Source organism: Sabethes cyaneus, chromosome 3 (assembly GCF_943734655.1).
Source record: "Sabethes cyaneus chromosome 3, idSabCyanKW18_F2, whole genome shotgun sequence".
Lineage (NCBI taxonomy): Eukaryota > Metazoa > Arthropoda > Insecta > Diptera > Culicidae > Sabethes > Sabethes cyaneus.
In genome coordinates this window covers 174872889-174885850 of record NC_071355.1, presented here as the reverse complement: position 1 = coordinate 174885850, position 12962 = coordinate 174872889, and the positions used below count along the sequence as shown (strand labels likewise).

Genomic DNA, 12962 nt, shown 5'->3' with positions numbered 1-12962 from the left:
GGACAGAGGGAGTGGATTTCGGATGAATCTTGTAGAAAGATGAACGAGCGGAGAAATTACAGATGCGCCGAGACACTCAAAAACCGCTAAATTTTGAAACAAAACGGAGAGTACCATCATAAATAAAGGTAACTCTCCGCTTTCGTTCAAAATTTAGCGGTTTTTGAATGTCTCGGCGCCTCTGTAATCTATAGTCTCTGTAAGAGAAATATGCTGCTAAGGCAGCGGCCCGTCAACGATACGCTGAACTGGCGTAGGCTGTCAAACAAGCTTGTAGACGGAACAAGAGAGCCTGGGTTAGTTTTCTATTCGAGGAGAGAGAACCCGTCTCCGCCAATGGTGATGTCCATTTGTTTTAGCGTATTTGTCTCGGTCGTAGTGGTGCCAGAATGAATACTAAGATGCCAATAAAGAACAGGGCTGGTTAAATACTTTCTGATCGTACAGAATAGTTTAAACGATAAATAGAAGATTTTTGAACAACTCTTCGGAATTTCAAATATCAGATCCCAACAAAATCAGCAACGCATGACGCATGGCCAATAGCTCGTCGCATTAATCGCAACACCTCTGATTCACCATCACTGGATTTAATTCAAAAAGCAATAAAAGTATGAAATCCAAGTGGGTACCAGGGATAGACTAACCCATTTTAGTTAGCCCAGATGATTATTCAATTATTCAGTAATATATGACAGACCACAACTTTTCTGGATTGCTGTTTGTGTATGGTACTACTTACTTACTTAGGTGGCTTGCCGTCCTAAGACAAAGCCTGTTGAACAAAATTTCTCCATGTAACTCGGTTGAGGGCTACCGCTCTCCAATTCCTCGGACACCGAGTACTTTTCGCCAGATCTCGCTCCACCTGGTCTAACCATCTTTCTCGCTGCGCTCCTGGTCGTCTTGTTCCTACCGGATTTGAGGCGAACACCATCTTTGCAGGGTAGTTGTCCGGCATTCTTGCAACATGCCCTGCCCATCGTATTCGTCCAGCTTTAGCTACCTTCTGGATACTGGATTCGCCATAGAGCTGTGCGAGTTCATGGTTCATCCTTCGCCTCCATACTCCGTTCTCCTGTACGCCGCCGAAGATCGTTCTTAGCACTCGTCGTTCGAAGACTCCGAGCACTCTCAGGTCCTCCTCGAGCATTGTCCATGTTTCATGCCCGTAGAGAACAACCGGTCTAATAAGCGTCTTGTACAGGGTGCACTTGGCACGACTTCCGCTGATAATACGCCTCCGAATCTCACGGCTGGCATCATTGTCCGCCGTTACCAGTGAGCCAAGCTAGACAAATTCATCGACTACCTCAAACTCATCGCCGTCGATCAATATACTACTGCCCAAGCGGTGTCGTTCGGCCTCGGTTCCGCAGGCCAGCATGTACTTTGTTTTAGACGTATTTACCTTTAACCCAATCTTTTCTGCTTCGCGCTTTAGTCTGGTGTACTGCTCAGCCACCGCCACAGATGTTCTGCCCATAATATCCATGTCATCGGCAAAGTAGACGAATTGACTAGATTTGTTGAATATCGTGCCCCGCGTGTTGATATCCGCTCGGTTCATAACACCTTGTAGCGCTATGTTGAACAGCAGACATGAAAGACCATCACCTTGACGAAGCCCTCTGTGTGATTCGAATGAACTTGACAATCCACCCGAAATCCGAACACAGCACTGTGTACCATCCATCGTAGATTTAATCAGTTTGATGAGCTTCCTGGGTAAGCTGTTCTCGTCCATGATTTTCCATAGCTCTTTCCGGTCGATGGTATCATATGCGGCTTTGAAGTCAACGGATAAATGATGCGTGGGAACTCTGTATTCACGGCCCTTTTGGAGGACTTGCCGCAGTGTAAATATTTGATGCGTTGTAGACCGACCTTCCACGAAGCCGGCTTGATAAGTTCCCACAAATCTGTTTGCAATTGGTGATAATCGGCGGAAAATGATTTGGGACAGCACTTTATAAGCGGCGTTGAGAACGGTGATCGCTTGATAGTTCTCACAGTCCAACTTGTCGCCCTTTTTGTAGATCGGGCAGATAACTCCATCTTTCCACTCCTCCGGTAGCTGTTCCGTATCCCAAATTCTAACAATTAGTCGGTGCAGACAAACGGCCAGCTTTTCTGGTCCCATTTTAATAAGCTCCGCTCCGATGCCATCTTTTCCAGCTTACTTGTTGTTCTTTAGCTGCATGATGGCCTCCTTAACTTCGCCTATCGTTGGGGATGGCACCTCTTCCCCGTTTGCTGCACCGTCGAAATCGCTTTCCCCGCCGCCATGGTTTTCCGCCTGGGCGCCATTCAGGTGTTCGTCGAAGTGCTGCTTCCACCTATCCGTCACCTCACGATCGTCCGTCAGAATACTGCCAGTCTTATCCCGACACATTTCGGCTCGCGGCATAAAGCCTTTGCGGGATCCGTTCAGTTTCTGGTAGAACTTCCGCGTTTCCTGAGAACGATGCAGCCGCTCCAACTCTGCATATTGTTTCTCTTCCAGGTAGCGCTTTTTCTCCCGAAAGATTTGGTTTCGCTGCATCTTCTTCTGTTTGTCTTTCCACGTTCTGACGTGTGGCACTGCGCATCTTGGCCGCCCGCGCAGCGTTGTCCTCATCCATCACCCTCCTACATTCATCGTCAAACCAATCGTTCCGCTGATTCCGGGCCACATGCCCGATGGAGCTCTCCGCTACACTGCTGATGGCTGTTTTGATAGTGTTCCAACAGTCCTCGAGATGGTCTTCGTCCAGCTCGTCCTCCTCCGGCAGCGCAGCTTCGAGTGAATGCGCGTAGTTTGCGGCGACGTCTGGCTGCTTCAGCCGCGCGAGGTCTAACCGAGGCTGGCGTCGGTACCGAATGTTGTTCACAACGGAGAGTATTGGTCGCATCTTAACCATCATTAGGTAGTGGTCCGAGTCAACGTTAGCGCTTCGATAGAATCTGACGTCGATAATGTCTGAGAAGTGCCGACTGTCGATCAAAACGTGGTCGATCTGTGATTCTGTCTGATTTGGTGACCTCCAGGTGTACTTATGGTGGATTCTGTGCTGGAAAAAGGTACTACGTACGGCCATATTCTTGGAGGCGGCAAAGTCAATAAGTCTTCGGCCCATTTCATTGGTTCGCTGGTGTGCACTGAACCTTCCAATCACCGGTTTGTATTCCTCCTCCTGGCCGACCTGAGCATTGAAATCCCCGATGACGATCTTGATATCATGTTTTGGGCAGCGGTTGTATTCACTCTCCAACTGCGCGTAGAATTCATACTTGTCGTCATCGGTACTTCTGAGGTGAGGGCTGTGCATGTTGATGATGCTTATGTTGAAGAATCGGCCCTTGATCCAGTTCCAGTTCCAGTAAGAATATATTTGTTCTTCGTTCCGTGCTTTGGTATTTTTCGTGGTGACGGCTTGCAAAGCCTGCTGTAATGTGTTTGTGTATGGTAAATGAAAGCAAATCCTAATTATGACGAAGTGCGATTTCCGTATGACAAACTGCCTATGTGATTGAGCTAAACGTCAGTTATTGAACATTTAATTGCTGAATAAGATGCTTGTGTCAGCATATTAAATTGTTTCATTATACCTACCTAGAATAGGACACTGCCTCTAGTTTCTGTTAATAAATAACAGGAGTTGGCGCTAGTGTTTCATCATGCGCCATGCGTGAGAGTATGCTTAAAACTATCAATGTTTCCCTGTCGAATACAACAGATGTCGTTACTTTGTAACGCATATTGCACATTTCGAAAACAGCTCAATTTTGCGCGACAATAAATTTCCTCAACGCAACAACATTACGCTCTCATGCATCTCAGTTTTTTCGCGTTTATCGCTAATCGCAATATAACGTTTGACACCTTAACCAATAAATAGTTGGTATACATTGTTTTTATCAATTGCGTTCATGTTGCGAAATTTAATTTGAGTACGGTATCAAACCACTTTTCCGGGCTCTCGGATGAATGGTAGTAAGATGCTATGGAGAGGTATAGGAACAGCTTGGTTTTTTTATCAAAATTAGGCAGAAGTCATGAAAATTAAGTAAACCAATCAACGGTTGAAAGCCCCATCAAATAGTAAATAAATAAATAAGTATAACAGTGTAACTGTACCATAAATAAAATATGATTGTGATTGTTTTTCAGGTAGGTAAACATAGATAAGTGAGAAATTTTGATTTTATTAACACTAGAAAAGCGCCATTTCTTGAAAAGCAACGGTTCGCATGGTGTTCTATTATACCCTATCAGGGTTTTGTTCATGACGGCGGCTTATTGGAGCATTAAGTTGAGTAGAGCATTCTCGCTCGCACCTTTTGTAATTGTGAGCCAATCATCGGCTAATTATCTGTGCAATTGTAATTAACTCAAAAATTTTGCACACAATTTAAGTCGCTAATTTTCAGCCACACTATGCCACCTACTGCGATGTGACCTAACCTTTTCCCCAATAACACGCGACATAAGGTTCGTTCGTTCGAGTGCATCACACCGACAACACGATTGACGATGGACTCAAATTTAAATTCACACAATCGTACCACAGATCGCAGACGGCTCTAAGAAGGGGCATTCATCTCTGGGGCACCAGGTAATATAAATAATGAAAGCGGCATCGTCATCGGCTCAGTTGGGCGTGAAAAACAGCTGCCAAAATTTGTGTGCCACAGTGACTGACTGCATAGTGCCATAAACAACAAACGATGAAATTTACTATCGCCTTCGCTGCCATTCTGGCCGTTGCCCTGGCCGCTCCTGCGAACGAAGATCGGGATGCTCAGATTGTTAAATACGAAAATGATAACTTAGGTCTTCAGGGTTACCGATTCCAGTGAGTATGATTGCGAAGCAAGTTGGAAACAGCGAGCAACAAGTTGATTATTGTGGTGATAAATTTGCAGATACGATACCAGCAATCGGCTCCAGCGGCAAGAGGAAGCTCAGCTGAAGAACTTTGGAGAGGATGTTAGCGCACTGGTGGTTCGAGGATCGTACTCCTACACCGGTGACGACGGTCAGGTGTACACGGTGAACTATATTGCCGACGAAAATGGATTCCAGCCAGAAGCCGCCCATCTCCCAAGAGCGTAAACGGTGTTTAATGTGTTTTTAGTCAAGGCTATCACGTTATGTTCTTGTGAGTGATATTATTTAATAAAACATCATTAGTTGTAGGATATTTCCAATGCAGATTTGGTTATTCGAAAGATTATAAAACAGTCACCACTGAAGGCAGTCAATTCGTTGAAATACTGATTGTGTTTAGCATTTTTTTATATTCCTCCATTTCATATGCATGCCCGAAGTGATGAAACACACCTGAATCGGTATTGCAATGAATGATGGAGAGAACTGGTATCCATTTTCCTGGTTTTACTTTACCTCGTCCAGGAATTAGGTTTAAATACATTTTAAAAAAGTTGTTTGCGGAAGTCTGACACGATAGTTTGATTTTCGATAAAACCGAGGCACTTTTCGAGCTGGAAATATTCCCTATTAGGCTGGCATTTTTTTATATTTATCTAAGAATACGAAGAATGTGGCAAAAAGCTATACCAAAGTTATTCAAGGATAGTTAAACGTGACCATCATATATATCCATGCCCCAAAATGCCGGATATTGATAAAGGTTTTAAATTGATGAAAACTTGCTCTTTTGAAAATATCGAATTAAAAAAAATGATATTTTCAAAACAAGGTTATGAAGTTTTCAAGTCAAAATTTGGAAACTGAAACCGAATTAAAGAGTATTTTATCCCACCATATTGTACCTGTCATGTTATTACCCTGAAAAATTCCGCAACGTTAAGAACCAGCGTAACTAGCGATATACGTTAACGCTTATTTAATTATTTAATTAAAATGTATATTGACATAGAGAATATAAAGTTAAATGAAATGACGAAGCTCTCTAAATTATTGAATTTTAATTTCAGTAACTACTGGTCTCTATAGAAAAACTCTCAATTAAACTCCTATTATGCTTTAAACATACTACTGAAGTGCTGGAATAATTAAATGATATAAATACATATCATTTGCTGTAACGTCGACCAACAATTTTATGAAACCGATTTTAAATACTTAATCACTATCCGTGGAAAGCTTCTAGCTACAATACGGCAAAAGTTTTCACCATTATAGTCAACAAAGAATAATAGTTTTCAAATCCATGAATAAATCATGGCTCCCATTAATAGCAGCGTGAAACAAATTTCCCCCTTTCCTGCCATCACGATGTAAAACCTTCCGCTATGCGGTATGCTACGGTACGATTCACTTTCTCCAGAAAATTCGTAATTTATATTTTACCAACATCATAACAAGCGACAGAGCAGAAGGGTAGGGGGGCAATCCTTGTAAAACCATGACACTCCAAACACTATATTTTAAAATTTATGAAACTACAATCAGCGTCAGTCGGCTGCTGCGGCAGCTCCGAAGTCAGCGGGCCAAAGCATGGCGTGTCTGTCCCGGAGATGAAAAGCTGGCCCACTTCAATTGTCGTCCCGTGCGATTTCATGCACAACAATGTCCCCTCTTTAGCATGGATTTTTTTCTTCTTTGTCGCTCCCTGCCACGGCGGATGGGATGCTACACTCCGTCGAGGACAATGACAATGTGAAGGATAACGATTTTACGGGGGTGCCGCTGCACGTTCATCGGTTACTATGCGGTGGCAAAAGTCACCGAACGGAAATGCGGGGGTGGTCGTAGAGCTCGAAAAACAGCCATTTCGAAGGAGTCATAACGCAAAAACAAACGGCTTGATTTATGAACAATTTTTCATGTGCGTGTTTTGTCCTCCGCCCTCCCAGACGCGTTGTTCTGCGGCGGTGAATTCCAATGCGTAAGTAATTGAAAACCCCCGCAGTGTTAGGGAGATTTACCCGACCGGGAACCGAGGACAACGGGTTCTTGGAGCGTTAAAGGGCTTTTGTCATTTCTGCGAACATTGCATCTTTTGACTTTTCATCTCAATACCGGGGACTTTACTACTTCTCTTTCTCAATCGGCATTGATACAGCGCGTTTTCGATCTGACGATAAAAATTTTATTTCCAAACTACCAACTGTGATTGCATGAATAAACTTTTGCCAACTATAACGTTTAGTCAGTTTCGCTCCGGGGTTTAAAACTTAAAATCTTATGCCTAGAATCTGCCAGAGCTAGGGAAACAAGCATTCTATAAAGCAATTATTTCCACTTGAAGAACAACTCAGACGAAGGAATACGCATCTTTCGGTTTTACAAGTTCGTCGTTGGTTTCGTCGACATCATGGTTGTCGCCGTGCTTCGGTTTCGGTTTCGTTGGCACAGGAACTGTGAAAAACGTCAGCTCAAATCTTTCGCTTGAACTCCCGGATGGTTTTATGATGCTGCGGAAACTATAGAAATCCCTACCAGTTCGGAATACGATACGGTTGGGCTGGAACTACGATGAAGATGATGACAAGGATGAAAATGGCAGTGGTGGATTACTTCCTATCATCCGCGGAGACGCACCAGCACAACTGTAAGGATTTGTGAAAAAATGTGATTCATTTTGCGTCAATGTCGATTTGGCTAATTCTTTCATGTTAGACTGGTGGGTTGTTAAAACGTAAGTCGAATAGGCAATAATTCGTTTAATAGAAAGATTTAAGAGAAATCCACAAACTGAATAAATTGAAGCGTTTTGATAACAATTTTGGCTATGATGAGATTAGTAAAGAATGAATTTTTCACTATCTAATGAAGATTTTCACAGCAATTTGATATGATTAAAAGAGTGTGCTATAAAATTTGTTATAAATTTATTACAACTGTTGTTATTTAAGTGAATATACCAATTTAACATACTTTGATGCTTTAATGACTGGACGGGACAAAAATTAATTCCAAGTCACAGTCAGTCCACAATCATGGGTCGCACACAATTATGGGTCATTTTAAGTTTTACTGCCGATTAATTCATGAATGATAGACTAATTGATTGAGTGGTTTGCGATAAAATAACTCTTGTTATGAAGTGAAGCGTTTTATGCCAATTCGTAAATTGATCTGAATCGAACTTATTCGATTACATGATTGACAAAATTATAAGATTATTCACTGTGATCAAAGCTGTAGTTAAAAACTACCTAGATACCGAGGAAAAATAGCTAGATTTTTTTGCATTATGGGATTTACCGGAACGAAGACAGATACATAAGTGGCTGGGACCCAATTGGGGGTGCCATGGGCAAGTTCGGGCACTCAGCTAGTGTATTTCAAACATTCGCTGGGGCCTACTGCTGGTATGGTCCGAGGAGGAACTACCGGCGATCCGGTACTTTCCACGCATATGCCGCAATCCGTCAACAATATGCCCTCAGGAGCCAACTCGAAAGTAGGGAATATCGAGAAATACCCATCCTCAACTTGGTGTACACAATTCTCTCCTATATCTTAAATTTCTAACGCGGCGCTCTTACTAACTTTTTCGGCGACAATCCGCTTATTGAATCCATGCCGAATTCAGGAGCCGTCTCCACATTACTCGGTCTTGGGCTGCCACTCTCTAGTCGCCCCTAATACTTGCTGTTCTAGCATCCTCGTCAACAGCGCTCATCCAACGGGTACGGGGTCTGCCTCGAAGTTGTCGGCCCCTGTCGGGTTCTCTGCTAAATATTGTTTTTGTTTCGGTCTCTCATCCGGCATCCTTGCTACATGGCCAGCCCATTGTAGCCTGCCGTATTTTAGTCGCTTCACAATATCCGCATCTTTGTACACTTGATATATTTCATGATTCATGCGCCTGCGCCACACTCTTTTGTCTAATATTCCGCCAAGAATTGATCACAGAATCTTACGCTCGAAAACGCCAAGAACTCGTTGGTCGCTCTCTTTCAACGTCCACGCTTCGTGGCCGTAGAGTACCACCGGAAGAATTAACGTATTATAGAGCGCGAGTTTTGTACGGAGTTGTAGGCTACGGGATTTCAGCTGGTTACGTAATCCGTTGAAGGCCCTGTTGGCAGCCGCTATCCGCCTTTTTACTTCACGGTTCACATCGTTGTCACATGTCACTAACGTACCAAGGTAAACAAATTCGTCGACCACTTCAAAAGTATCTCCATCTATCATCATCGCAGTTTCAACACCCGGAGGCCTACCACGCTCTTTACCAGCCACCATATACTTTGTTTTGGTAGAATTTATGATAAGCCCTATCCTCGCAGCTTCTTCTTTAAGATGCGTGTACGCTTCTTCCACAGCTCTACGGTTAATACCGATAATATCGATATCGTCCGCGAACCCTAGGAGCATGTGAGATTTCGTGATGATGGTACCGCTTCTCTGCATGCCGGCCCTTCGCATAGTATCTTCCAATGCAATGTTGAACAGCAAGTTCGATAGTCCATCACCTTGCTTCAAACCATCTAACGTCACAAACGAGTCCGATGTCTCTCCTGCTATCCTGACGCTTGATTTTGAACCATCAAGGGTAGCACGTATCAGCCTAATCAGTTTTGTTGGTAAACCATGTTCAAACATAATCTTCCACAGCTCATTTTGTTTAACTGAATCGTACGCCGCCTTGAAGTCTATAAACAAATGATGAGTCTGCAAGTTGAATTCCCGGAATTCATCGAGGATCTGTCGCAAGGTGAACATTTGGTCCGTCGCGGAGCGTCCCTTTCGCAAACCGCACTGGTATTCGCTAACAAAGGTTTCCTGCAACGGCCTCAGAGACGCTCAACGAGACGCTCTACAACGGATCAAATGTTTGCCTTCTGACAGTTAGTCGACAAATTTTGAGAATTCAACTAGCAGATGCTCCATCTGCTCAAAAAGTTTCCAGGACTATGATTGAACATGGTTTCGCTTGTGACGTTAGTTGTTTTGAACCATAGTGATGGGCTGTCAATCTACTATTGTACATGGCATTGGAATTTGCTATTCGAGGCAGCTGACAGAAAGTGTGGTAGCCCCGCGGGTGTTGCTGCTGCGGTAGTGATGGACGGAGACACATTTGACGTCGTCAACGAGGTTGTTTACCTTTGTGTTCTAGTTACATGTTATAATAATGTTACTTAACTTACTTACATGTTATAAACTTACTTACTTACTTATTCAGCCGAGAGCCGGGGTCGCTCTTGCCGTATCAAGAAGTCCTTTCCATTCTCTTCGGTCCTGGGTTACTCGTCGTCAATCCGTTGCGCGTCTCGACACACGCAAGTTGGCTTCAACCTGGTCGAGCCATTTAGCACGTTGAGCCCCTCTATTCCTGGTGCCGGTGAGGTTCCTGAAGAGAACGGATTTCACTACACAGTCGTCCGGCATCCTTGCGACATGGGCGGCCCACCGTAGTCTCCCAGCTTTCGCCAGGTGTACAATGGGAATCTCTACAAGTAGTGCCTGTAGCTTCATACGTCTCCGCCACTCTCCGCTTTCCGTTTGTGCTCCGCCGAAAAGAGTCCGCAACACCTTTCGTTCAAAAACGGCAAGTGCACGTATGTCCTCCGTAAGCAAAGTTACTGTCTCAAGTCCGTAGAGGTCTTATTAGCGTTTTGTACATCGTTAGCTTTGTGCGGCGGCGTATGCTCCTAGATCGAAACGTCTTGCGGAGCTTTCCAGCTTGAATGCGTCATTGGATCTCCTTACTCGTATTATTGTCGGCGGTGACCAGAGATCCCAAATATACGAACTCATCAACCATTTCCAGTTCATCGCCGTCAATAGTTACTGTCCGTGGAAGGCAAAGGTTTTTTTTTGGGAGCCTTTTCCTACCACATATTTGGTTTTCGACGCATTAATTTATAACCCTATCCTCCTAGCCTCCGTTTTTAGAGTGGCGTAGATTGCCTCCGCCGTCCCGCGGTTTCTAGTAATGATGTCGAGGTCGTCTGCAAAGGCTAGGAGTTGGCTACTCTTGCTGAAGATCGTTCCTCTCGTTTCGATGCCCACTCGCCGGATCACACCTTCAATAGCGATATTGAATAACATACAGGACAGTCCATTCCCTTGCCTTAACCCTCTGCGCGATTCGAAAGGACTTGAGAGTGTCCCCGAAACGCGCACGTAGCACATCACTCGTTCCAGAGTAGCTTTGATCAGCCGCGGCAGTTTGTCCGGAAAACCATACTCGTGCTTTATCTGCCATAGCTGTTCGCGTTCAACGGTATCGTATGGTGCTCTGATATCCACGAAAATAGGATGCGTGGGCACGTTGTACTTTCGACATTTCTGGAGGATTTGTCGGAGAGTAAAAATTTGATCCGTTGTAGCACGGGACCCCATAAAGCCCACCTGATACTGCCCTACGAAATCTCTTGCTATTGGGGATAGACGACGCAACAGCACCTTGTAGGCGGCGTTGACCAGCGTAATGCAGCGGTTGTTATAGCAGTCTAGCCGGTCGCCCTTTTTGTAGATGGGACAGACTACGCCTTTCATCCACTCCTCCGGTAGTTTCTCTTCTTTCCAAATCCTTGAAATCAGTCAATGATGTGCCGTTGCTAGCGGTTCTTGGCCATTTTTGTAGAGTTCTGCCGGGAGTCGATCCTTTCCGGCGGCTCTATTCTTCAGCAGACCGATTTCTATTCTTCAGCAGACCGATTTCTCGCCGGATCTTTCCGGCGAGAAATGAGTTGAGATAAGTTGAGATCGGTAGCCGGTACGCTGTTGTCGTTTGTAGGTACTCCGAAGTTAACTTTCATTGCGTATCGCCGTTGAGGTGCTTATCGAACAATTGCTTCCACCTATCGACCATCTTGCGCTCGTTTGTGATAAGATCCCCTCCCTCGTCCCTATACATGTCAGGTTTTGGTGTGCGAGACTTACGAGTTTGGTTCACCTTCTCGTGAAACTTGCGGGTGACATTAGGCCGGAAGAGTTGTTCTAGCTCCTCACGATCTCTGTCCTCCTTCTGGCGCTTTTTCCTCCTCAGGATCGTGGTCAACTCATTCCTTTTGTAGAGTTCTTCCGGGAGTCGATTCGTTCAGGTGGCTCTATTGGCCTTTAGCTGATCGATTTTTTATCGGATCTCTTCGAGATCGGGATATCAGGTGCCAGGGCACTGCATTCGATTGTAGGTACTCCTAAGTTAACTTCGGTTTCGTCTCCTTCTGTTGTATCGCCATTGAGATGCCCAGTAAAGAACTGCTTCCACCTGTTTACCACCTCGCACTCGTTTATGATCTAGTTTCCCTTCTCGTTCCTATCATATTTCAGGCTTAGGTGTGTGTTCTTCACGAAATTGGTTCACCTCCTCATGGAACTTCTGTCTGTTATTAGCCCGGAATATTTGTTCTAGCTATTCACGATCTCTGTCCTCCTTCTGGCACTTTTTCCTTCTCAGGATAGTTGTCAACTCATATCAGACTCTTCGATACTTCGTCCAATCCTACCTCGTGGCAATGCTCAAATAGTTTCTTCAAGCTCTTTTTACCTTTGTTATACAATATAACAAAGGTTTAGGAATTGGTCGAAAAACACGAAGTGGATCTGAGGCCCGGAGGGTCGTGTCACATATACCAATCGATCAGATTCGACGAATGAGCAATGTCTGTGTGTGTGTGTGTGTGTGTGTGTGTGTGTGTGTGTGTGTGTGTGTGTGTGTGTGTGTGTGTGTGTGTGTGTGTGTGTGTGTGTGTGTGTGTGTGTGTGTGTGTGTGTGTGTGTGTGTGTGTGTGTGTGTGTGTGTGTGTGTGTGTGTGTGTGTGTGTGTGTGTGTGTGTGTGTGTGTGTGTGTGTGTGTGTGTGTGTGTGTGTGTGTGTGTGTGTGTGTGTGTGTGTGTGTGTGTGTGTGTGTGTGTGTGTGTGTGTGTGTGTGTGTGTGTGTGTGTGTGTGTGTGTGTGTGTGTGTGTGTGTGTGTGTGTGTGTGTGTGTGTGTGTGTGTGTGTGTGTGTGTGTGTGTGTGTGTGTGTGTGTGTGTGTGTGTGTGTGAGTGTGTGTGTGTGTGTGTGTGTGTGTGTGTGTGTGTGTGTG

At 44.6% G+C, this 12962-nt stretch overlaps 1 protein-coding gene across 1 annotated transcript; it reads left to right on the top strand.

Moving 5' to 3' along the window:
* The first annotated feature begins 4710 nt into the window (after positions 1–4710).
* On the top strand, positions 4711–5098 carry LOC128742779 (flexible cuticle protein 12-like). The gene is made up of 2 exons (XM_053839232.1): positions 4711–4838; positions 4909–5098. Exons 1-2 carry the CDS (start codon positions 4711–4713, stop codon positions 5096–5098), a joined length of 318 nt encoding a protein of 105 aa, XP_053695207.1.
* The last annotated feature ends 7864 nt before the right edge of the window (positions 5099–12962 follow it).

What these genes read in the sequence shown, in the direction of transcription:
- LOC128742779 (XM_053839232.1), top strand. Translation starts at nt 4,711, where the DNA reads ATGAAATTTACTATCGCCTTCGCTGCCATTCTGGCCGTTGCCCTGGCC. An exon ending in CTTCAGGGTTACCGATTCCA is followed by an intron (nt 4,839 to 4,908) that starts GTGAGTATGATT and finishes ATAAATTTGCAG; the next exon opens with ATACGATACCAGCAATCGGC.